Here is a 25,759-nt window from a genome sequence, read left to right as displayed (position 1 = left end):
GTTCCCCCCTATTGACAGTCAGTGACCAGTCAGTTCCCCCCTATTGACAGTCAGTGACCAGTCAGTTCCCCCCTATTGACAGTCAGTGACCAGCCAGTTCCCCCCTATTGACAGTCAGTGACCAGCCAGTTCCCCCCTATTGACAGTCAGTGACCAGTCAGTTCCCCCCTATTGACAGTCAGTGACCAGCCAGTTCCCCCCTATTGACAGTCAGTGACCAGTCAGTTCCCCCCTATTGACAGTCAGTGACCAGTCAGTTCCCCCCTATTGACAGTCAGTGACCAGTCAGTTCCCCCCTATTGACAGTCAGTGACCAGTCAGTTCCCCCCTATTGACAGTCAGTGACCAGCCAGTTCCCCCCTATTGACAGTCAGTGACCAGTCAGTTCCCCCCTATTGACAGTCAGTGACCAGCCAGTTCCCCCCTATTGACAGTCAGTGACCAGTCAGTTCCCCCCTATTGACAGTCAGTGACCAGTCAGTTCCCCCCTATTGACAGTCAGTGACCAGTCAGTTCCCCCCTATTGACAGTCAGTGACCAGTCAGTTCCCCCCTATTGACAGTCAGTGACCAGTCAGTTCCCCCCTATTGACAGTCAGTGACCAGTCAGTTCCCCCCTATTGACAGTCAGTGACCAGTCAGTTCCCCCCTATTGACAGTCAGTGACCAGTCAGTTCCCCCCTATTGACAGTCAGTGACCAGCCTGCTCACAGCATTAGTTATTCAACCATGGAGGCAAAAAAAGAGTTAACTGAGGAAGGGTCACCAGACCCGAAACGTTACATTTCAATGGTGCATCTGTAGAGTTTGGAGTCATCATCATCATCATCATATATAATCCTACAGTGTGGAAACAGGCCTTCAGCCCAACAAGTCCCCACAACCCTTGGAGCATCCCACCCAGACTCATGCCCAGGGACCCACCTAAGATAGACATTCCCGGGTATTATGGGTAAATTAGCATGGCCAATCCACCCTAACCTGCACATCCCTGGGCACTATGGGTAATTTAGCATGGCCAACCCACCCTAACCTGCACATCCCTGGGCACTATGGGTAATTTAACACGGCCAATCCACCCTAACCTGCACATCCCTGGGCACTATGGGTAATTTAGCACGGCCAATCCACCCTAACCTGCACATCCCTGGGCACTATGGGTAATTTAGCATGGCCAATCCACCCTAACCTGCACATCCCTGGGCACTATGGGTAATTTAGCATGGCCAATCCACCCTAACCTGCACATCCCTGGGCACTATGGGTAATTTAGCATGGCCAATCCACTCTAACCTGCACATCCCTGGGCACTATGGGTAATTTAGCATGGCCAATCCACCCTAACCTGCACATCCCTGGGCACTATGGGTAATTTAGCATGGCCAATCCACCCTAACCTGCACATCCCTGGGCACTATGGGTAATTTAGCACGGCCAATCCACCCTAACCTGCACATCCCTGGGCACTATGGGTAATCTAGCATGGCCAATCCACCCTAACCTGCACATCCCTGGGCACTATGGGTAAGTTAGCACGGCCAATCCACCCTAACCTGCACATCCCTGTGCACTATGGGTAATTTAGCACGGCCAATCCACCCTAACCTGCACATCCCTGTGCACTATGGGTAATTTAGCACGGCCAATCCACCTGAACCTGCTCATCCCTGGGCACTATGGGTAATTTAGCACGGCCAATCCACCCTAACCCACACAAACCTGGGCACTATGGGTAATTTAGCATGACCAATCCACCCTAACCTGCACATCCCTGGGCACTATGGGTAATTTAGCATGGCCAATCCACTCTAACCTGCACATCCCTGGGCACTATGGGTAATTTAGCATGGCCAATCCTACCCTAACCCGCACATCCCTGGGCACTATGGGTAATTTAGCACGGCCAATCCTACCCTAACCCGCACATCCCTGGGCACCATGGGTAATTTAGCACAGCCAAACCACTCTAACTTGCTCATCTTTGGACTGTTGGGAGGAAACCGGAGCACCTGGAGGAAACCCACGCAGACACGGGGAGAATGTGCAAACTCCACACAGACAGTCGCCTGAGGGTGGGATCAAACCCGGGTCTTTCGTACCGTGAGGCAGCAGTGTTAACCATAAGTTTTTGCTTTTTGCGTTATTGGGAGAGAATGCACCGTGACACTGAGCCCCTCCATCTCCTTCCTGTGTTCTGACTTGTCAATGTTTGAAATTTGCCCGGCAACAATGTTGTCATCAGCAAATTTGCAGAGGGCATTCATTTGGAATTTGGCTACACAGTCGTGGTCTGTACAGCGAGTACAGTAGGGGCCTGAGCATCCATCCTTGGGGAGGGGGTCCAATACTGTGTGTTAATGTGAAGGAGATACAGTTCCCTATTCTCACTGATGGTGGTCTGTGGGTCAGGAAGCTGAAGGTCTAGACACAGAGGTCAGAGCTGGGAATTGGATCTCGGAGTACTGCATGCAGCTCAGGGATGCACATTAGAGGAGGGATGTGATTGCACTGGAGAGGGCACAGACGGAGATTTACCAGGATGTTGCCTGGGATGGAGAGTTCCCGTTGCAAAGAGAAGCTGAGGTAACAGAGTGTGAGCAGGAGGAACCCAGTAGACCAGGCAGCATCAGAGGAGCAGGAAAGCTGATGCTTCGGGTCGGGACTCTTCTTCAGAAAATGGGGTTGCTTTCCTCAGAACAGAGGAGAGTGAGAAGGGGCATGGCTGAGATGTATAGGATGATGAGGGGCAGAGACAGGGCAGGAAGGAAGCCACAGTTCCCCTCAGTGGAGGGATCAATGACGAGAGGGTGTGAGGGGGGAGGTGGTGGGGTGGGGGAAATTGATATACAATTAAGGGACAGGAGGTTTAGACAAAATGCAGGGAGAAACCTCTCTACCCAGAATGTGGAGCTCACTGCCCGTGAGGGTGGGAGAAGCAGGGGAACCCTCAACACAGCGAAGCGGTATTAGGACATGCAATTCTGATGCCAAGGCAATGCGCAAAGCGCTGGGAAGCGGGATCAGGATCATCAGGTGGTTCATTTTGACTGGCACAGACTGAATGGCATTTTTCCGCCTTGGAGATCTGTGTCCATTGTCTTTGATAGTTTCATTCCTACTTTTGTACTCCAAACCTTTTGAAATAAAGAGCAATTTTCTATTCGCTTTCTCTGTTCGTTGCGAATTTTGGATTCTTGATTTTCAATGGTCGTGGACACGGATTCCCAAATGGCTCAGCTCTGTAGCTTTCTGCAGCCAACCCTCGTTTAAATGATATTCAGATCCTTTACTCGTCTGCCAGACCACATAACCTCACATTTTCCCTCATATCTAACCCTGTGCTGTCCCTGTCCCTGGGAGTGTTTGATGGGGGACAGTGTAGTAGGAGCTTTACTCTGCATCTAACCCCGTGCTGTCCGTGTCCCTTGGAGTGTTTGATGGGGGTGACAGTGTAGTAGGAGCTTTACTCTGTATCTAACCCCATGCTGTCCCTGTCCCTGGGAGTGTTTGATGGGGAACAGTGTAGAGGGAGCTGTACTCTGTATCTAACCCCGTGCTCTCCCTGCCCTGGGATTGTTTGATGGGGGGACAGTGTAGAGGTCACGATACTTTGTAACTAACCCTGTGCTGTTCCTGTCCTGGGAGTGTTTGATGGGGAACAGTGTAGAGGGAGCTGTACTCTGTATCTAACCCCGTGCTCTCCCTGCGAGCGTTTGATTGGGGGGACATTGTAGAGGGAGCTGTACTCTGTATCTAACACTGTGCTGTCCCTTCTTCTGGGAGTGTTTGATGGGGAACAATGTAGAGGGAGCTAAGCACAGTGCTTGCTCTGAGAGTGTTTCTGAGGACTGTGTAAGAGGAAAGTCCCATATTTGCGAAATGCACAGATGATCAATCTGGGACATTGTGTTTGGGCTGGGTTCATTTGCAATAACTGCATTTCCTGAGGCTCACTATCAATTGTCCGACTCTGTGCCAGTCCAGGCCCAGATATAAAATCCTGCAATATTAACCATTTATCTCCAGCCTTCATGATATTTATCGAGACATTCTGAGCCGTATCTGTTCCCTGGAATCTTGCCTCATTTGAGTTTATCGGAACAAGCCTCAGCGCTCGAACTGAATTGTAAGAACGCCAATCTCTGGTGATGTAATCTTCAGTCACTTTGTACAAGAGATTGAGCATTTCATCTTAACACATAACTCACTCTGCTGACACACACAGCCAGCCCGACCCAAACTGAGAGAATTAACCCTCACATTTACAGTCATTCTCATCCGTGGGGAGGGAGTTAACACTTCCACACACACACACACACACACACACACACACACACACACACACACACACACACACACACATACACACACACACACACCGTTTGGTGTCTAACCCTTTAAACCCCTTCCTCAGTCACAGACACCAGCTTGTTTGTCCATCAGGAAGGAGATGAATTCCCTCCCTCCCTCTCCACTGGAGCTGTGCTGAGGAGCTGCTGGTGTTGGGCCGGGGCAGACAAAGTCCAATGTCACACGATGCCAGGTTATAGTCCCACAGCATTATAAAGCTTGTGATTTCAAATGAACTCGTTGGACTATAACCTGGTTTGTGGATGTGAGTTTGCTCGCTGAGCTGGAAGGTTAGTTTTCAGACGTTTCGTCACCATTCTAGGTAACATCATCAGTGAGCCTCCGACGAAGCACTGGTGTTATGTCCCACTTTCTATTTATCTGGTTAGGTTTCCTAGGGTTGGTGGTGTCATTTCCTGTGTTGGTGATGTCATTTCCTGTTCTTTTTCTCAGGGGATGGTAGATGGGCTCCAAATCAATGTGTTTGTTGATGGAGTTCCAGTTGCAATGCCATGCTTCTAGGAATTCTTGTGTGTGTCTCTGTTTGGCTTGTCCTAGGATGGATGTGTTGTCCCAATCAAAGTGGTGTCCTTCCTCATCTGTATGTAAGGATACGAGTGATAGTGGGTCATGTCGTTTTGTGGCTAGTTGATGTTCATTTATCCTGGTGGCTAGCTTTCTGCCAGTTTGTCCAATGTAGTGTTTGTCACAGTTCTTGCAAGGTATTTTGTAGATGACGTTCGTTTTGCTTGTTGTCTGTATAGGGTCTTTTAAGTTCATTAGCTGCTGTTTTAGTGTGTTGGTGGGTTTGTGGGCTACCCTGATGCCAAGAGGTCCGAGTAGTCTGGCAGTCATTTCGGAAATGTCTTTCCGAATGTCAGGATGGTGCCCTGGGATGGAGCAGTTTAGTGATGAAGAGAGGCTGGGTAAGCTCAGGTTGTTTTCTTTGGAGCAGGGAGCGCTGAAGGGAGATGGATCTGACAGAGGGGTATAACATTATGTGGGGCATTGACAGGGTGGAAGCAGCTTTTCCCATTAGTTGACAGGAAGGGGAGCATCATTTTAAGGTGAAGGAGGTTTTTTGAGGAGACCTGAGGGAAAACGGTTTTGCTCAGAGAGTGGTGAGTGTCTGGAATGCTCTGCTAGGGAGAATGGTCAAACTTCAAAACCTCACAACCTTTAAAAAAAAATTCAGGAAAAGCACGTGGGAATGTCATGGCATTCAAGGGAAACAGAGGAGAAGAGGAGGGGATGGAGCCAGTAGAGGTGAGTGTAGGTGGGGAGGTAGGGAGGAGATAGGTCAGTCCAGGGAGGACAGACGAGTCAAAGGGGCAGGATAAGGTTAGGAGGTAGGAGATGGGGGTGGGGCTCGAGGTGGGAGAAGGGAATAGGTGGGAGGAAGGACAGGTTAGGGAGGTGGGGATGAGCTGGGCTGGATTTGGGATGCAGTGAGGGGCAGGGACGAGCTGGGCTGGTTTTGGGATGCAGTGGGTGAAGGGGACGAGCTGGGCTGGTTTTGGGATGCAGTCGGGTGGGGGAAGGGGAGATTTTGAAGCTTGTGAAGTCCACATTGATACCATTGGGCTGCAGGGTTCCCAAGAGGAATATGAGTTGCTGTTCCTGCAACCTTCGGGTGGCATCATTGTGGCACTGCAGGAGGCCCAGGATGGACATGTCATCTGAGGAATGAGAGGGGGAGTTAAAATGGTTCACGACTGGGAGGTGCAGTTGTTTATTGCGAACCGAGCAGAGGTGTTCTGCAAAGCGGTCTCCAAGCCTCCGCTTGGTTTCCCCAATGTAGAGGAAGCCACACCTGGTACGGCGGATACAGTATACCACATTGGCAGATGTGCAGGTGAATGTCTGCTTGATAAGGATGTTGAACTGGCCGTGCCGAAAATGCCCCGTTGTGTGTTCAGAGGTGCGCAGGCCGGATGTGGGTTAACTGCAGGAAACATGGGATTGCGCGGAGAGGATGGGATGCTCTTCGGAGAGTGGCGATAGTCTCAATGGGCCGAAGGACCAGTGCTGCCTGATTTTATCATTCTTCAGGAAGCAAAGAGGACACATTCTCTAATGACATCAATGAAGCAGAGACGGAGAGGGTCCAGAGAGTCATGTTCCTCAGAGTGACCATCACCAACAATCCGTCCCTGGACCACACACGTTGATGTGATGGTCAAAAAGGTACAACAACACCCCTGCTTTGTCAGAAGGCTAAGGAAATGCAGAATGTGCATGAGGTCCCTCACGAACATTTGTAGATGCTCCATAGAAAGCTTTCCATTTGAGTGCATCACAGCTTGGGTACCCATGTTCTCCCTTCTATTGCATCACTGTGCGGGAGCAGCGCGGGGAATGACCGGGAATACCGTGCGTGAAGCTGTGTGACCGGGAGCAGCGCGGGGAATGACCGGGAATACCATGCGTGAAGCTGTGTGACCGGGAGCAGCGCGGGGAACGACCGGGAATACCGTGCGTGAAGCTGTGTGACCGGGAGCAGCACGGGGATCAAATGGGAATACCGTGTGTGAAGCTGTGTGTCTGGGAGCAGTGCAGGGATCGAGCGGGAATACCATGCGTGAAGCTGTGTATCTGGGAGCAGCGCGGGGATTGAACAGGAATACCGTGCGTGAAGCTGTGTGTCTGGGAGCAGCACGGGGATCGAGTGGGAATACCGTGCGTGAAGCTGTGTGTTTGGGAGCAGCACGGGGAACGAGCGGGAATACCGTGCGTGAAGCTACATGTCCGGGAGCAGTGTGGGAAATGAGCGGGAATACCGTGTGTGAAGCTGTGTGTCCGGGAGCAGAGCAGGGAACAAGCGGGAATACCGTGTGTGAAGCTACGTGTCCGGGAACAGCACGGGGATCAAGCAGGAATACCGTGCGTGTAGCCATGTGTCCGGGAGCAGCGCGGGGATCGAGCGGGAATACCGTGTGTGAAGCCGTGTGTGCAGGAGCAGCGTGGGGAAAGTGTCGGAATGCTGCATGGGAAATCCCAAGTCCCGGAAGCGGCGTGAGAGAGGTGCATCCCAGTGAAACGCGGCCAAACTTGTTGTTGCTGAGCCCGTGTGTCCGGGAGCAGCGTGGGGAATGAGCGGGAATACCTGTATGTGAAGCCGTGTGTTCATTGTTGATGAACATCAACTAGCCACAAAACGCCATGACCCACTGTCACTAGTATCCTTACACACAGATGAGGAAGGACACCACTTTGATTGGGACAACACATCCATCCTAGGACAAGCCAAACAGAGACACGCACGAGAATTCCTAGAAGCATGGCATTCCCACCGGAACTCCATCAACAAACACATTGATTTGGAGCCAATCTACCATCCCCTGAGAAAAAGAACAGGAAATGACATCACCAACCCAAGGAAACCTAACCAGATAAATAGAAAGCGGGACATAACACCAGCGCTTCGTCGGAGTCTCACTGATGATGTTACCTAGAATGGTGACGAAATGTCTGAAAACTAACCTTCCAGCTCAGCGAGCAAACTCACATCCAGAACCTCAACCTGAGCTACAAATCTTCTCAAAACTCGCGAGGTGGAATAATCTTTCCACATCCACCCCGTCAAGCCCCCTCTTGTCTGTTTCAATAAGGTTTGTCTGTTTCATTCTCATAAACTCCATTGAGTTGAGGCCCGAGTCACTCACCCTCTTCCCAAAAATGAGCCAAATGAGCCTCTTCTAACGCCGATCTCTTTTCCCTCAGATTTGGGGCCGAAAGGAACTTCCACAGGGTTTCAGCTGAGGGTCTGCCGAGCTACCTATCTGCGCCTGCCCCATCGAGTCCTTCTGACAATCTTGTACGCATGAGGGAAGTTGTCTCTCATTTTTCAGCTAACCAAGGGCGAAACAACTCAATCGCCGCCCCCCCCAATAAGACAGTCCCTCCATTAACTGGGATAAGCCCGTTGAATTTTCTCTGGACTGTCTCCAATGCTAGCACACTTTTTCTCAGATGAGGGGACCAAAATCATACCAAATCATCTGATCTTGGCCTAAATGTCTTGCGTAGTTTTAGCATTCATCTTGAACTCCATTTGCCTTCCTCACATACAAGCTGCTGAACGTGGAGACTAATTTTCATCTTGTGATTCACGGATGAGAATGGCCAAATCCCTCTGAATCATGGAATACCTACTGCGTGTGAGGAGGCCATTCGGCCCGCCGACTCTGCACCCACTCTCCGAAGAGCATCCCATCCTCTCCGCGCAATCCCATGTTTCCTGCAGTTAACCCACATCCGGCCTGCGCACCTCTGAACACACAACGGGGCATTTTCGGCACGGCCAGTTCAACATCCATATCAAGCAGACATTCACCTGCACATCTGCCAATGTGGTACACTGTATACGCTGTACCAGGTGTGGCTTCCTCTACATTGGGGAAACCAAGCGGAGGCTTGGGGACCGCTTTGCAGAACACCTCTGCTCGGTTCGCAATAAACAACTGCACCTCCCAGTCACGAACCATTTTAACTCCCCCCTCTCATTCCTCAGATGACATGTCCATCCTGGGCCTCCTGCAGTGCCACAATGATGCCACCCGAAGGTTACAGGAACAGCAACTCATATTCCTCTTGGGAACCCTGCAGCCCAATGGTATCAATGTGGACTTCACCAGCTTCAAAATCTCCCCTTCCCCCACCCGACTGCATCCCAAAACCAGCCCAGCTCGTCCCCTTCACCCACTGCATCCCAAAACCAGCCCAGCTCGTCCCTGCCCCTCACTGCATCCCAAAGCCAGCCCAGCTCATCCCCACCTCCCTAACCTGTCCTTCCTCCCACCTATTCCCTTCTCCCACCTCGAGCCCTACCCCCATCTCCTACCTCCTAACCTTATCCTGCCCCTTTGACTCGTCTGTCCTCCCTGGGCTGACCTATCTCCTCCCTACCTCCCCACCTACAGTCACCTCTACTGGCTCCATCCCCTCCTCTTCTCCTCTATCCATGTTCGGTCTGCCTCCCCCTCTCTCCCTATTTATTTCAGAACCCTCTTCCCCCTCCCTTATTTCTGAAGAAGGGCCTAGGCCCGAAACATCAGCTTTCCTGCTCCTCTGATGCTGCTTGGCCTGCTATGTTCATCCGGCCCCACACCTTGTTATGTGGATAAAGGGGCCATTTTGAGCGGGAAAACCAGGAACTAGTGGAGTTCCACAGGGATTGCAAACAGGGGCACAAAAATTCTTTGCTTTATAAAGAGGAAGAAGGCACTAGCGCTGAGCTGATAGCTGATAGAAAAATAGGTGGATAGCCAAGTGGTGAGGATGACTCAAAGAGGGACTCAGCAAGGCTCATCAAAACACTTGGCCCATAATGTGAGGTGACACCCATTAGAAAGAACGGAGGAGCTGAATATTCTCCAAATGGAGGAAGATGAAAAGTGGGGCTAAAATTATATCAGAGATAGCAGGAACTGCAGATCCTAAGATGCTTCTTGTCCAGCTGTGTTCATCCAGCTCCACACTTAGTTATCTTGGATTCTGCAGTTCCCATTATCTCTGATACACCTTTATCCTCATTCTTTGTTTTCTATTAGTTAGCCAATCCTCTACGTATGTTAATATTCTACTTGGGGGATGGCACGGTGGTTCTGCGGTTAGCACTGCCACCTCACAGCACCAGGGACCCAGGTTCGATTCCGGCCTCAGGTAACTGGCTGTGCAGAGCTTTTGCACATCCTCACCCTGTCACACGTGGTTTCCTTTCTCCCCCCGTTTCCTCTCCCAGTCCAAAGATGGGAGGGTTAGCCAATGGGAAACACCGGGTTGGCTGCTCTTCAGAGGGCCAGTGTGGACTCGATGGGCCAAAGGCCTGCTTCCACACTATAGGACCAGTATGAATACCTCCTCAATGAAATGTGTACAAAATACAGGAAGTTTTTGGAAAAGCTCAGCAGGTCTGCGAAGGGAAAGATCAGAGTTAGCGTTTCGGGTCTGGTAACCCTTCCTGCTGAGCTTTTCCAGCCACTTCCTGTTATTGTTCCTGATTTACAGAGTCCGCGGATCCCTCGGTTTTTGAAGAAATGTGCACATTTATCAGGCATCCCTCCGTGCCTGATCAAATGATGCATTTCTAAATACTCTGCTGTTTCCCCATTCATTCTGGTTTGTCTTTTGATTGATTTTACTGTCACGTGTGCCGAAATGCAGTGAAAAGCTTTGTTTACGAGCAGTACGGGTGGGAAGTCCAGGACAGCTGGTTGTGTTCCCGTCATTGCAAGGAATATAATGCTTTTCACCTTCTTGAGCAACGACCGGCTTTTTCCTGTTAAATCCAGCAGGTCTATAGCTGTCAGCGAGTTGTCTCCCCTCCTTATTTGAATAACGGTGTTGCACTGGCAGTTTTCCAATCCTCTGGGACTTTTCCAGAATCGAACAATTCTTGGAAAATTACGCCCAGTGCATTTTTTGTGTCTGTCGCAACTTATTTTAACATCCTACTGTGCAACTCCTCATGAAAAGGGACATAATTGCCTTTATTCCAATAGGTTCTCTACCACTTTTTCTGCAGGAATTGTTAGTGTATCGATTTCCTCCCTCCCTTCAGCCTTACTGATTATTTTTGGAATGCTATTAGCATCTTCAACTGCGATTTCTTCATGTCTCTTGCCATTTCCTTGTTCCCCAATATTATTTCCCCAGCCCCATTTTCTCAGATGCCAACGGTCGCTTTGGCCTCCCTTTTTAAATATACAAAGATGGTCTTACAGTCTGCTTTGACATTGCTTGCTAGTTAAAGGGTCACTGAGTCACACAGCAGGGAAACAGACCTTTTGGCCCAACCAGTCCGTGCTGAACGTAATCCCAAACTAAACTAGTTCCACCTGCCTGCTCCCAGCCCATATCCCTCCAAACCTTTCTCTATCCAAATGTCTTTTAAACGCGGTAACTGTACCCACACCCACCACTTCCTCAGGAAGCTCATTCCACATTTGAACCACTCTCAGTGTAAAAAAAATTCCCCTCATGTCTTTTTCTAAATATCCCTCTGCTCACCTTAAAATATGTCCTGCTCCCCAAGTCTTGAAATTCCCCCACGCTAGGGAAAAGACCCTATCTGTACCCCTCATGATTTTATAAACATCTGCGAGGTCAACTCTCAAACTCCTACACACCAGTAAAAAAAACTCCCAGCCTATCCAGCTTTTCTTTATGACTCAAACCTTCCATACCCGGCAACATCCTGGTAAATCTCTTCCAAACCTTCTCCAGCTTCATAATATCCTTCCTGTCACTGGGTGGTCAGAACCAGACGTTTTATTCCATTAGTCATAGTTTTTTTTTCTTTTTAAAATGTTTCACAATCCTTTCACTCACCACTAACCACATTATAAATTTGATACTATTCTTACTTTATTTAGTTCATCATGTTTGCTTCTAAGAATCATTCTTGTGCACTGCTGAATTTATTTTCTTAAACTTCTGACATAGACCATCAGTCACTTTTTTCTGCTAAATCCCTTCCTTGGGAATTCTGCCCTAAAACTCCACAATGACCTTTATTTATGTTTAGTTTCTGATCAGGTCTCTCACTCTCAAACTGAACATGATATTATGATTAACATTCCCTACCAGATATTTTTCCTCTTTAGTGCAGAGGAGATTTACCTGGAATGGGGGGGGGGGAATGTCTTACGAGGAAAGGTTGAGAGAGCTAGGGCTTTTCTCTTTAGAACGACGAAGGATGAGAGGTGACTTGATAGAGGTGTACAAAATGATCAGAGGTATAGATAGAGTGGACAGCCAGATACTTTTTTCTAGGGTGGAGGTAGCTATTACAAGGGAGCATAGTTTTAAAGCAAGTGGAGGTAGATATCAGGGAGACGTCAGAGGTAGGTTCTTTTCTCAGAGAGTGGTAGAGGCGTGTAGTGCATTGCCAGAGAGGGTAGCGGAGCCGGCCTCAATAGGGGCATTTAAGCAGCTTTTAGATAGGCATACGGATGATAGTATAAGGTAGGGGTGGAGGTTAGATAGACCTTAGGTTCAGGGTAAAATTTCAGCACAACATCGTGGGCGAAGGGCCTGTACTGTGCTGTGCTGTTCAATGTTCTTTATTTCACTTTGAGCCCATGCATTGCATCCTCCTGGCTCCAATTTAGGATTGTCAATTCCTCCTTCCTTCCAACTTAGACTGGGTGAGGTCCTGTTGACGTGCCGAGGAGGAGGGAGCACCCATGGAGCGGGGAGGAAAGGCTTCAGGACTGGGGAGAGATAGCCTCTTCCAGAGCATGATTGTCCGACAGGGGCATGTCCGAGATCACTTTCCCTGAAACCAAAATGCCAGCCACTTACGCCTCCCCACTGGCAGCCACTAACAGTCCCGCTGTCCTGCCCATCTCTGAACACAACAGCCCTGAGATTCTGCTGTGCTTTTCCAGGAGTTTCGGCTTTGCCTGCTCTCCTTACTCCGTTCCTAAACCTGTGCCGCCCCTGTCCTCCAAATACTTCATTCACAACCAGGACAGCAAAAACAGAAGTTGCTGGAAAAAGCTCAGCAGGTTCGGCAGAGTCTTTGGAGAGAAATCAGAGTTAACGTTTCAGGTCCAGTGGCCCTTTCTGATGGTAGCTGGGAAAATGTCTGTTTATATTCGGAAGACAGGGAGCCGTCAGGGGTAAATGATAGCGGGGTGGAGATAGAGCCAAAAGTGATAGAAGAACAGCTGAAAAGACAAAGGAGTAGATAATGATCTGACTCGGACAGTTTAAAGGTATTGATGGGGACTGTTAGTGACTAACAACAGGGGTGTGTAGCGGCAGGCTGCGTGGTAACAAGGCCTGGTGTGTGGGGTGGGGGACTGGGACACGGGAGAGTTTAGGCCCTAAAATTGTCACCATCAGTTCTGAGGAAGGGTCACTGGACCTGATACGTTAACACTGATTTTTTTTTCCCTTCACAGATGCTGCCGGGCCTGCTGAGTTTTTCCAGTAACTTCTGCTTCTGTTCCTGATTTACAGCATCCGCAGATCTTTCGCTTCCTAAAATGATTGAGCTCGGTATTGAGTCTGGGGGGCTGTAGGCTGTTCAAGAGGAAAATGAGGTGTTGTTCCTCCATTGATAACACAGTGTGGAGCTGGATGAACACAAAAGGCCAAGCAGCATCTTAGGGGCAGGAAGGCTGACGTTTCGGGCCTAGGCCCTCCCGAAACGTCAGCTTTCCTGCTCGGCATGCTGCGTTCATCCAGCTCTACACCTTGTTATCTCGGATTCTCCAGCATCCGCAGTTCCTACTATCTCTGTTGTTCCTCCAGCTTGTGCTGAGCTGCACAGGAACACTCTAGCAAGCCAGAGACGGAGATGTTTGCAGGGAGCAGGGTGGGGCATTGAAGAGGCAGGCAACAGGTAGTTCAGGGCCGTTTTTGCGAGCAGAAAGTAGATGCTCTGTGAAGCAGTCGCCAAGTCTCCGCCTTGTTTCCCCAACATAGAGGAGACCACACTGTGAGCAGCGAATGCAGGAGACCAGATTCAGGAAGTGCAGGTGAAGTGTTGCTTCGTATGGAAGGTATGTTTGGGCCCTTGGATACTGGGGAGGGAGGAGGTAAATGGGCAGGTGTTGCACCTTCGCTGGTTACTGGGGAAGGTGCCGTAGGGCTGTGGGGGTGAAGGAAGTCTCGTGGAGGGAACAGTGCCTGCGGAAGGTGGACATGGGAGGGGAGGGGGCCTGGTGGTGGCATCTCGCTGGAGCTGGCAGAAATGAAGACTCGGACGCTGATGAGATGATAGCCAAACACAGACACTGCCTCCTAACAATAACACCCACCCACGCTTTCTCAGCTGGCCACATCTTGATGTTGGACACATCAGTTTGCACCATCACTGCGCTTGTAACTGTTGGGATCCAAAGCCACGCAACCTCTCTCGCGGGCCAAACTGCGTCCCGCGCTTCTCTCACAGTCAGCGAAACAGGCTTCTGACCGAGCCTCACTAGGGTCACAGGTTCTGAACTGTTTGACAGGAGATGGGAGAGCCATCGCGCTCACGGACAATGGATCTCCCAAGGTCCGCAGCTGCAGTTTTGAAACTAACAGACGATTCGGTCAGTATTTCGGAGCATTTAGCTGCCTGGGAGAGTAATTCAAGAAAGGGGCCCGACGGAACACGGCGTGAGAAAGTACCAGGCTGCGCGCTCGGGAGAATAGAGGCCATTTTCTGAGCGGGGAAAGGCTTCCAAAAGCTGAAGGACGTTGTGACTTAAGTGTCCTTGTTCAAGATTTTCTTTGTGCGATAACGTGCAGGTTCAGTTGGCAGCTACGCAAATGAGTTTGTTCCACGAGGGCTGGGTTACAAGAGCAGAGGTGTACCGCTGAGCCTGTATACGGCTCTGGTTGGACCGCGGCTAGAATATTGTGAGCAATCTTGGGCCCTGTCTCTGAGGAAGGATGGGCCTGCCTTGAGTGGTGGGGTTGGTGGGGAGGGGCTGGTGTTGGGTAGAGGTTTACAAGAGAGACCCCATGGCTTGTCTTATGGGGAGCCTGGCTCTGCAGAGTTGAGAAGGAGGAGGGAGTATCTGATTGAAACTGAGAGAATACTGAGGGGCCTGGATGGAGCGGACGTGGAGAAAATGGTCTCCACCAGTGGGAGAGACTGGGACCTGAGGGAACAGCCTCAGGGTGAGGGGAGGGCCCTTTCGAGCTGAGATGGGGGGAGGAATTTCTTCAGCTGGAGGAGGGGTAAATCTGTGGGACACATTCCCATGGAGCAGGGACTGGGGAGGGCAGGTCATTGATTGTGTTTAAGACAGAGATAGGTAGGTTCCTAATTGGTGAGGGGATGGAGAGAGAAGGCTGGAGAATGGGGTTGAGGAACGTATCATCCATGATCGAATTGAAACCCTTGATGGGCCGAGCGGCCTAATGTTGCTCCCATATCTGATGGACTCATGGTTCAATGACAGTGCTGGGGGGGTGGCTCGTTCATCGGACCCCCAACTAACAATTGGCTGGCTCACAGGCAAGAGATGACGAGGTGTCAGGGTTGGGCTGGACGGGCGAGGCCAGAAATCTTATCCCACTAGGATATAGTCCAACGTTTATTTGAAAACACAAGCTTTAGGAGTGCAGCCCCATAACAGGAGAAGTCTTTACCTGAAGAAAGGGCCACGATCCAAAAGCCTGTGTTTTCAAATAAACCTATTGGGCTATAACCTGACGTCGTGTGATTTCTGGCCTCGCACATCAGAGAGACAGACACTAACAACAGGAATGACCGCGAGACTGAGCCAAGCTGCTCTGACCCTACACCATCGCAGTCCGAGGATGAGCCCTCACCCGCTCACTCCCGGAAACTTGGTCTGCTTGGTGATGCTGAGGGCACAACCTGCAACTATTCAGCTGTAGAAACCGTCGCACGTGCCCAATCCGACTTGGAGTTTCCACGTTATCGGGAGAAATCCGCAAGCAACTGTGTTGCCCCCAGCCCCGTCACCAGGTCCTGAAAAGGTCTGATCGCTTCCATCCCCGTAGTTCCCCCGTCCCAATATTAGTCGATGGATTTTGTGGAATAACATCTTTTTCTTGCCCCTAGTACCTTTCAGCTATCATTGCAGAACAATTAACTTGTACAAGATAACTTGTGAGATAACACGGTGTGGAGCTGGATGAACACAGCAGGCCCAGCAGCATCAGAGGAGCAGGAAAGCTGCCGTTTCAGGCCGAGACCCATCACCTTGTTATCTCGGATTCTCCAGCATCCGCAGTTCCTTCTATTTCTGAGCTTGTGGTCGAAAAGTTAAAAAGGGGACGCTATATGCTCTGGTAGATATTTCATTCACACGCAGCTCTGAGGCACATTAGGAGTGCTGTGTCAGAAAGGTTCACTCTGGGGGACAATTATAGAGGCAGAAATGGGTCCTTCGGCCCAACCAGTCCATGCTGACCATAATCCCAAACTAAACTAGCCCCACCTGCCCTGCTCGTGGCCCATATCCCCCCCAAACCTTTCCTATTTATGTACTTATCCAAATGTGTTTTAACCGCTGTAGCTGTCCCCACTCCCACCACTTCCTCTGGAAGTTCATTCCACACACAAACTGCGTTAAAAATACACTCCCCCGCATGCCTCTTTAAAATCTTTCGCCTCTTACCTTAAAAATATGCCCTCCTAGTCTTGAAACCGCCCCTCCACCCTAGGAAAAAAACATCCTGTCTATGCTCCTCGTGGTTTTATAAACCTCTTGACCACCCACACTCCAGCGAGAGAAGTCCCAGCCTCGCTCTGTGTCTCACATCCTCCATTCGCAGCAACATCCCGGTAAATCTCTCCCAAACCCTCTCCAGTTTAATAATATCCTTCCTGTAACTGGGAGACCACAGCTGGGCACCGTGCTCCAGAAGAGGCATCTCCAACGTCCTGTACAACCTCAACATGACGTCCCCAACTCCTACACTCAAAGGTCTGACCGATGTTGGAGAGGAACTACAGAATCGATATGTAACAGACGAGGCCATTCAGCCCATCGTGGCTGCACTGGCTTTATCACGGAGTTCTTTATTCCCCAGATCCATGCAGGGTGCTCCTATCGAAATGACCGTCCGATGCCCCTCTCCAGCGCCTCAGCTGAGCCTGCCCCCCGACGCATTCCCAATGCCCTAACCTCTCACTGGGTGAAAATGTTATTCCCACGCCCTCACCTCGCCCTTTCACGCTATGCCCTTCTTGTTCTGGTTCCTCTCACAACTGGGAGCAGTTTCTCCCTGTTGGCAACTCTAAACGTAACGCTAACCTTTACCAATCACCCAAAATGTAGGCCTCATGAGAATGTACCAGCTGGACACTTCTGGAATATTGTGTGCATTTCTGGTCTCCCTGCTACAGAGAGGATGTTATTAAACTTGAAAGGGTTCAGAAAAGAACTTACAAGGATGTTGCCAGGTTTGGAGGGTTTGAGCTACAGGAAGGGGCTGAATAAACTGGGGATATTTTCGGGGGTTTGTGGCTCAGGGTTTAGCACTGTTGCCTCTCAGCACCAGGGACCCAGGTTTGATCCCACCCTCGGGCGACTGTCTGTGTAGAGTTTGCGCATTCTCCCTGTGACTGTATGGGTTTCCTCCAGGTACTCCGGTTTCCTCCAACAGTCCAAAGATGTTCAGGTTAGGGTGTATTGGCCGTGCTAAATTACCCATAGTGCCCAGGGATGTGCAGGTTAGGGTGGATTGGCCTTGCTAAATTACCCATAGTGCCCAGGGATGTGCAGGTTAGGGTGGATTGGCCGTGCTAAATTACCCATAGTGCCCAGGGATGTGCAGGTTAGGGTGGATTGGCCGTGCTAAATTACCCATAGTGCCCAGGGATGTGCAGGTTAGGGTGGATTGGCCGTGCTAAATTACCCATAGTGCCCAGGGATGTGCAGGTTAGGGTGGATTGGCCATGCTAAATTACCCATAGTGCCCAGGGATGTGCAGGTTAGGGTGGATTGGCCGTGCTAAATTACCCATAGTGCCCAGGGATGTGCAGGTTAGGTTGGATTGGCCATGCTAAACTACCCATAGTGCCCAGGGATGTTCAGGTTAGGGTGGATTGGCCATGCTAAATTACCCATAGTGCCCAGGGATGTGCAGGTTAGGGTGGATTGGCTGTGCTAAATTACCCATAGTGCCCAGGTATGTGCAGGTTAGGGTGGATTGGCCATGCTAAATTACCCATAGTGCCCAGAGATGTGCAGGTTAGGGTGGATTGGCCGTGCTAAATTACCCATAGTGCCCAGGGATGTGCGGGTTAGGGTGGATTGGCTGTGCTAAATTACCCATAGTGCCCAGGGATGTGCAGGTTAGGTTGGATTGGCCATGCTAAACTACCCATAGTGCCCAGGGATGTTCAGGTTAGGGTGGATTGGCCGTGCTAAATTACCCATAGTGCCCAGGGATGTGCGGGTTAGGGTGGATTGGCTGTGCTAAATTACCCATGGTGCCCAGGGATGTGTGGGTTAGGGTGGATTGGCCGTGCTAAATTACCCATAGTGCCCAGGGATGTGCAGGTTAGGTTGGATTGCACATGCTAAATTACCCATAGTGCCCTGGGATGTTCAGGTTACGGTGGATTGGCCGTGCTAAATTACCCATAGTGCCCAGGGATGTGCGGGTTAGGGTGGATTGGCTGTGCTAAATTACCCATAGTGCCCAGGGGTGTGCAGGTTAGGGTGGATTGGCCGTGCTAAATTACCCATAGTGCCCAGGGATGTGCCGGTTAGGGTGGATTGGCCATGCTAAATTACCCATAGTGCCCAGGGATGTGCCGGTTAGGGTGGATTGGCCATGCTAAATTACCCATAGTGCCCAGGGTTGTGCAGGTTAGGGTGGATTGGCCGTGTTAAATTACCCATAGTGCCCAGGGCTGTGCAGGTTAGGGTGGATTGGCCGTGTTAAATTACCCATAGTGCCCAAGGATGTGCAGGTTAGGGTGGATTGGCCTTGCTAAATTACCCATAGTGCCCAGGTATGTGCAGGTTAGGGTGAATTGGCCGTGCTAAATTACCCATAGTGCCCAGGGATGTGCAGGTTAGGGTGAATTGGCTGTGCTAAATTACCCATAGTGCCCAGGGATGTGCAGGTTAGGTTGGATTGCACATGCTAAATTACCCATAGTGCCCTGGGATGTTCAGGTTACGGTGGATTGGCCGTGCTAAATTACCCATAGTGCCCAGGGATGTGCGGGTTAGGGTGGATTGGCTGTGCTAAATTACCCATAGTGCCCAGGGGTGTGCAGGTTAGGGTGGATTGGCCGTGCTAAATTACCCATAGTGCCCAGGGATGTGCCGGTTAGGGTGGATTGGCCATGCTAAATTACCCATAGTGCCCAGGGATGTGCCGGTTAGGGTGGATTGGCCATGCTAAATTACCCATAGTGCCCAGGGTTGTGCAGGTTAGGGTGGATTGGCCGTGTTAAATTACCCATAGTGCCCAAGGATGTGCAGGTTAGGGTGGATTGGCCTTGCTAAATTACCCAGAGTGCCCAGGGATGTGCAGGTTAGGGTGGATTGGCCGTGTTAAATTACCCATAGTGCCCAAGGATGTGCAGGTTAGGGTGGATTGGCCTTGCTAAATTACCCATAGTGCCCAGGGATGTGCAGGTTAGGGTGAATTGGCCGTGCTAAATTACCCATAGTGCCCAGGGATGTGCAGGTTAGGGTGAATTGGCCGTGCTAAATTACCCATAGTGCCCAGGGATGTGCAGGTTAGGGTGAATTGGCCGTGCTAAATTACCCATAGTGCCCAGGGATGTGCAGGTTAGGGTGAATTGGCCGTGCTAAATTACCCATAGTGCCCAGGGATGTGCAGGTTAGGGTGAATTGGCCGTGCTAAATTACCCATAGTGCCCAGGGATGTGCAGGTTAGGGTGAATTGGCCATGCTAAATTACCCATAGTGCCCAGGGATGTGCAGGTTAGGGTGGATTGGCTGTGCTAAATTACCCATAGTGCCCAGGGACGTGCAGGTTAGGGTGGATTGGCCATGCTAAATTACTCATAGTGCCCTGGGGTGTGCAGGGTAGGGGCGATCAGTCAGGGGGGTGGATAGGGTGGGCCGGGCCTGGGTCAGGTGCTGTGTAGAAGGGGCAGAGCGGGATCCCATAAATGCAGAGCCAGGAAAGCAGGGTGAGAGTGGATAGGGCGGCCCTGGCGAAGGCTTTTCGGCCGAAATGCTGACTCCTCCCACTCCCCGGGATCGTGCCTGGCCCCGGCCTGCTTCCCAGCCCCTACCGACCCTAGCTTCCAGCATCCAGAGCTGGTGGGGCCGAGTGGCCTTGTCTGACCTGGAAATAACTGTTGAGGAGAGCCCGGTGATGTGGAATGATAGCTATATAATTTATTTCGGGAGAGATAAAACTGCGTCCACTCGCAGGAGTTTGTACATCAAGGGCCGTGGAGCCCACCAGGCCGCCATCTGCATTTGCCATGGATGACACTAGCAGATAGTCCAATGCAATCAATAATATTTACAGCACAGTTCATTAGTCCTTGGCTTTGTGTCAGCTCTCGCCTTTCCCCACCACAGCGTCAGAATCGCCGTTGACGTTCATGGAGTCGCCATTTTGGCTGCAGGGTCCGTTCTGTAGATCGAGCCACACCCCCCTGAAGTGCTTTGCTGGCTCTCGGTAGGGAGGGTGAGGTAAGTGGGCATCTGCCTCGGGCCCAGGAGGAGCAAGTAGGTGCAGGGAGGCAGGCCGGAGAGCTGTGAATCTCAGCGCCTCCTCCCTCATCATCCGGAAGGCAGACGGAGAGGCCCTGCCCACCACCGGGCAGCACAGCCCCCAAGGCTGCGGTGGATAGCGCCCAGGGCCGGACCCCGCCCTCGGGGTGTCGAATCGGGCCCGGCAATCTGCCCCCTCGCCCGGCCCGAAAGGAGCCAGTGCCCGAACATGTTCTGCCGCCGTCTCGGGCTGGCTCCTCGTGGCGACACCGGCTGGGGGCGACCTCCTCCAGGAGGACACCTGGGCCTCGGGGGGCCGGTGCGAGAGAGGGGGGCTGGAGGTGTCCATCGGCTGCGGTGATACCTTCACGTAGGCCCCGGGCGAGGGGCAATGCACAGCTGCAGGCCAGACCAAAAACCGTCAGCAACAATTCCGGCCTGAGGCCACCCGTGACATGACAGGGCCCGGCTCAAACCCACTCCCTGCTTCCCGCTTTCTTCCCACTAACTCCAACACCACACCAGAAATTAGGCAGGTTCGAGGCCACTTGGCTCATCTAGTCCCACTCCGGGCTAGCCTCAGGCCTAACAATCCACCCGCTCCCTCGAATTTCCCCCAAGAAGCCGCACTGCAACACACGATCCCATTCCCCTTGCGTGCCAGGCATTGTCCATCGTTCCTCAATCTCAGGTCCCTCTTACAACCCATTTCTCAACGGGGAGGGCTGGAATCTTGTCAACGCCGCAAACTCTTGACTTTAGCCTCATTCCCAGAGCTGGAGCTCAACACACAATCGACATATTTCAACGTCCCACAGTTAACCCCCACCCCCAGACCAGTGTTTGGCTGGAAATGTTATTGATTCCATCCTTAATAGTTATGAGGCCAAGACTAGACTTAATGGTGAGGCCTACGTGAGGGTCAAGGCAATGGCCTACTCTGGAACAATAGTGAGCCTGCAATTCTAGTTAATGATGAAGTCTAGATTTTAGTTGATGGTGAGGGCTATAGTCTGGGTGAATAGTGAGGCCTACATTCGGGGTGAACGGCGGGGCCTACGTTCAGGGTGAACGGCAGGGCCCACATTTGGGGTGAACGGCAAGGCCTACATTCAGGCTGAACGGCGAGGCCTACCTGCCAGTCTGAGAAAGCGAAATCGGTCATGGGATGCCTTAACCATTTTATTTGGGCTGAGGGGGTTGGGGGTCACAGTGGGCTGTCTGTGGGAGGGGTGCGGTGTACCAAGGGGAGCTGTATAATTTACCGGCGGACCCTTCCCCCATCCCTGCTCCAACACCACCGGCCCCTGCCAAACCCCCTCAACAACCCCACCATCAGCCCCACCCCTGGCGGCGCTCCTATTGTCAATACTGACCGTGCGCGCTGGACAGCGGTGAGCTTGACTCACTTCCTGGAGAGAGACACTCCTTTATCACGCTGCATGGAGTCCGCTGACCGGGAGGAAGCTGCGGAAGGGTCCGACACGCCTTCCCACGGAGAACATCAATGACCTGGAGGGAAGTAGCAGCCCCACGAAGTCAGGAAGGCCGGGCACCCGAGCCCCGGCAAACCAGAGCACGCCCATCCCCCACCCAACCCAACCTCCCACCTTTCTGACCCCCATCACCCCACCTCAGACACCAGGAGTTTTGGGGGCGGGGTGGGTGTGTATTGGACGCTGAGAGCATTTCAGGGACACGGCCCCACTGAAATGTGCAAATGAGGAAGCCATTCGACCCCTCAAATCTGTTTCGACCCCACCCTGCATCTTCTGAAGCTTACTCTGGTGTGTGTGGGGAGAGACAGAGGGGTGAGGAGAGGGAAGGAGTGGTGGAGGGAATCCAGAAGCAGAGAGAGAGAAAGAGTTGGTGGGGGTGGGGATCCAGGGAGTTGGGGGCTAGTGAAAGGTGGAAGGAGAGTGAGATTGAGAAGGAGAGTAAAGGGAGCGACGGAAAGTGAGAGAGAGTGAGAGCGAGAGCGGGAGCATGACAGGCAGGGATGAGAGGAGCGAAGAGGGTGAGAGTGAGGGAATGGAGGGTAGAGGGAGAGTGAGAGGAAGGAAGGGAGTGAGGAAGATGGAGAGAGAGTGAGGGAAGGAGAGGTAAAGGGAGAGGGAAACAGAGAGAGAGTGAGAGAAAGGGAGATTAAGGCTGAGGGAGAGAGAGAGACAGAGGCAGGGAGTGGGAGAGAGAGGGGGGAGTGGGAGGGAGGGAGTGGGAGGGAGATAGTGGGAGGGAGATAGTGGGGGGAGAGAGAGTGAGGGAGGGTCGGGTGGAGAGAGTGGGGGGAGAGAATGGGGGTGAGAGCGGGGGGGAGAGAGTGAGTGGGAGAGAGGGAAGGAGGAAGTGGGAGAAAGGGCATGGGATAGAGGGAGTGGGATAGAGGAACAGACGGAGTGCAAGAGAAAGGGAAGGAGTGGGAGAGTGGGAGGGAGAGAGTGAAAGGGAGTGGGAGGAAGAGAGGGAGGGAGAGGGAGGGAGGGAGAGGGAGGGAGGGGGAGGGAGGGAGGGGGAGGGAGGGAGAGAGTGGGAGGGAGGGAGTAGGAGGGAGTGGGAGGGACGGAGTGGGTTAGAGGAACGGAGGGAAAGCGAGTGAGAGGAAGGGAGTGGGAGGAAGGGAGGGAGGGAGAGGGAGGGAGTGGGAGGAAGGATGGGAGTGGGAGAGAGGGAGTGGGGATAGAGGGATGGAGGGAGAGCAAGTGAAAGGAGGGGAGTGGGAGGAAGGGAGGGAGTGGGAGAGAGGGAGGGAGGGAGTAGGAGGGAGTGGGAGGGAGGGAGTGGGTTAGAGGAATGGAGGGAGAGTGAGTGAGAGGAAGTGAGGGAGGGAGTGGGAGGAAGGGAGGGAGTGGTAGGAAGGGAGGGAGAGGGAGAGAGAGAGTGGGTGGGAGGGAGTAGGAGGGATTGGGAGAGACGGAGTGGGATAGAGGAACGGAGGGAGAGCGATTGAAAGCAAGGGAGGGAGTGGGAGGGAGGGAGGGAGGGAAAGGGAGGGAGAGAGTGGGAGGGAGGGAGAGGGAGGGAGAGAGGGAGGGAGGGAGTAGGAGGGAGTGGGAGGGAGGGAGTGGATTAGAGGAACGGAGGGAGAGTGAGGGAGAGGAATTGAGGGAGGCAGTGGGAGGAAGGGAGGGAGTGAGAAAGAGGAAGGGAGGGAGTGGGAGAGAGGAAGGGAGGGAGAGGGAGGGAGAGAGTGGGAGGGAGTAGGAGGGATCGGGAGAGAGGGAGTGGGATAGAGGAACGGAGGGAGAGCGATTGGGAGGAAGGGAGGGAGTGGGAGAGAGGGAGGGAGGGAGAGGGAGAGAGAGTGGGAGGGAGGGAGTGGGAGAGAGGGAGTGGGATACAGTAACGGAGGGAGAGTGAGTGAGAGGAAGTGAGGGAGGGAGTGGGAGGAAGGGAGGGAGTGGGAGAGAGAGTGGGAGGGAGGGAGAGGGAGGGAGAGAGTGGGAGGGAGGGAGTAGGAGGGAGTGGGAGAGAGGAACGGAGGGAGAACGAGTGAGAGGAAGGGGGCGCGACACATCAGTCCTGAACTGACCCCTGGAACTGGGTGGCCTGGCTGGGCCGGATACAAGTTATCCATGTGGCTGAAGGGGCCTGGAGTCACGTGTGGTCCCAGGCAGGGGCAGGGCAGCAGACCTCCTCCCCTGAAGCTGGGGGCCAGGGGGATGCGCTGGTTTTGTTGTTAACACGAATCGACAGCGAACCCTCGGTGACCGGGACCAGTGGGGTTTCCGGGTTAAGCTGACCAACAGTGCAGTGCCAATGGAGCAGGAGGGTACCATTCAGCCCGTTGAGTGTGCTGCGCTCTGGTATGCAGCCCCTGGGACGGAGAGAGAGAGAGAGAGAGAGAGAGAGAGGGACAAATCATTCCAAGCTTCCAGCTCAGGCCCTCACCTTTTTGTTCTTGGCTACCATGAGGGAGGTGTCATTGTGACAGTTTTTAACGCTGCTGTCAGCTCCATTCTTCAGCAAAACCTTCACAATCTCCAGGAAGCCCCGTCCGCTACAGCAATGCAGAGCCGTGTTCCCCGAATATGTCTGTAGGTTCACATTGGCCCCATGCTGGTGACACAGAGAGAGCGAAAGAGAGAGAGACAGGACAGCCGTGAGCAGGCAGTAAGGTCAACGAGGGATATGTTCAGAAACTAGCTCCCTCTCTCACACTCCATCCCCCTCTTACACTCCCACACTCTCCCTCCATCCCTCTCTCACACTCCCTTGCTCTCCCTCCATCCCTCTCTCACAATCCCACGCTCTCCCTCTGTGCCCCTCTCACACCCCCTCACACTCGCTCCGTCCCCCCCCCACACTCCCTCGCTCTCCCTCCCACCCAATCTCACAATCCTTCACTCTCCCACCATCCTCCTCTCACAATTCCATGCTGTCCCTCTGTCCCTCTCCCGCAATCCTGTGCTCTCCCTCCATACACCTGTCACAATCCCTTGCTCTCCCTCCCACCCTCTCTCACACACTCCATCACACTCTCACACTCCCTTGCTCGCTCTCTGACACTCCATCCTCATTCTCTCTCCCCATGTCCTCCTTTCTCCCTCTTTCCTGCCTCCACATCTCATACACCCTCACTCTCCACCCTGCTCCACCGCTGACACTTCCCTTCCTCTCCCTCTCTCCTGCTGTTCCTCTGTGTCAGAGGGTCAGTGCTGAGGGAGTGGGCACTGTCGGAGGGTCAGTGCTGAGCGAGTGGGCACTGTCAGAGGGTCAGTGCTGAGGGAGCGGGCATTGTCAGAGGGTCAGTGCTGTGGGAGCGGGCACTGTCGGAGGGTCAGTGCTGAGGGAGTGCCACATTGTCGGAGGGTCAGTGCTGAGGGAGCGGGCGCTGTCGGAGGGTCAGTGCTGAGGGAGCGGGCGCTGTCGGAGGGTCAGTGCTGAGGGAGCGGGCGCTGTCGGAGGGTCAGTGCTGAGGGAGCGGGCACTGTCAGAGGGTGAGTGCTGAGGGAGTGCCGCACTGTCGGAGGGTCAGTGCTGAGGGAGCGGGCACTGTCGGAGGGTCAGTGCTGAGGGAGTGGGCACTGTCGGAGGGTCAGTGCTGAGGGAGCGGGCACTGTCGGAGGGTCAGTGCTGAGGGAGCGGGCACTGTCGGAGAGTCAGTGCCTAGGGAGCGGGCACTGTCAGAGGGTCAGTGCTGAGGGAGTGGGCACTGTCGGAGGGTCAGTGCCGAGGGAGTGGGCACTGTCGGACGGTCAGTGCTGAGGGAGTGGGCACTGTGGGAGGGTCAGTGCTGAGGGAGCGGGCACTGTCGGAGGGTCAGTGCTGAGGGAG

At 52.7% G+C, this 25,759-nt stretch overlaps 1 protein-coding gene across 2 annotated transcripts in view; it reads right to left on the bottom strand.

The window, feature by feature from the left end:
• Positions 1–20,158: 20,158 nt before the first annotated feature.
• LOC125448449 (B-cell lymphoma 3 protein-like) overlaps positions 20,159–25,759 on the bottom strand; it is a 54,542-nt gene continuing 48,941 nt past the window's right edge. Inside the window, exons 7-9 of one of the 2 annotated variants that reach the window (XM_048523774.2) lie at positions 24,374–24,541; positions 21,862–21,997; positions 20,159–20,884 (exon numbers count right to left, since the gene is read on the bottom strand). In XM_048523774.2, coding sequence (XP_048379731.2) covers positions 20,325–20,884; positions 21,862–21,997; positions 24,374–24,541 — 864 coding nt within the window. In that variant the 3' untranslated portion in view covers positions 20,159–20,324. The remainder of the gene's footprint in view (positions 20,885–21,861; positions 21,998–24,373; positions 24,542–25,759) is intronic. The other variant, XM_059641257.1, reaches the window with a different exon arrangement.

Source organism: Stegostoma tigrinum, chromosome 41 (genome assembly GCF_030684315.1).
Source record: "Stegostoma tigrinum isolate sSteTig4 chromosome 41, sSteTig4.hap1, whole genome shotgun sequence".
NCBI classification, from domain to species: Eukaryota; Metazoa; Chordata; class Chondrichthyes; order Orectolobiformes; family Stegostomatidae; genus Stegostoma; species Stegostoma tigrinum.
This window is presented reverse-complemented; position numbering and strand designations above follow the sequence as displayed.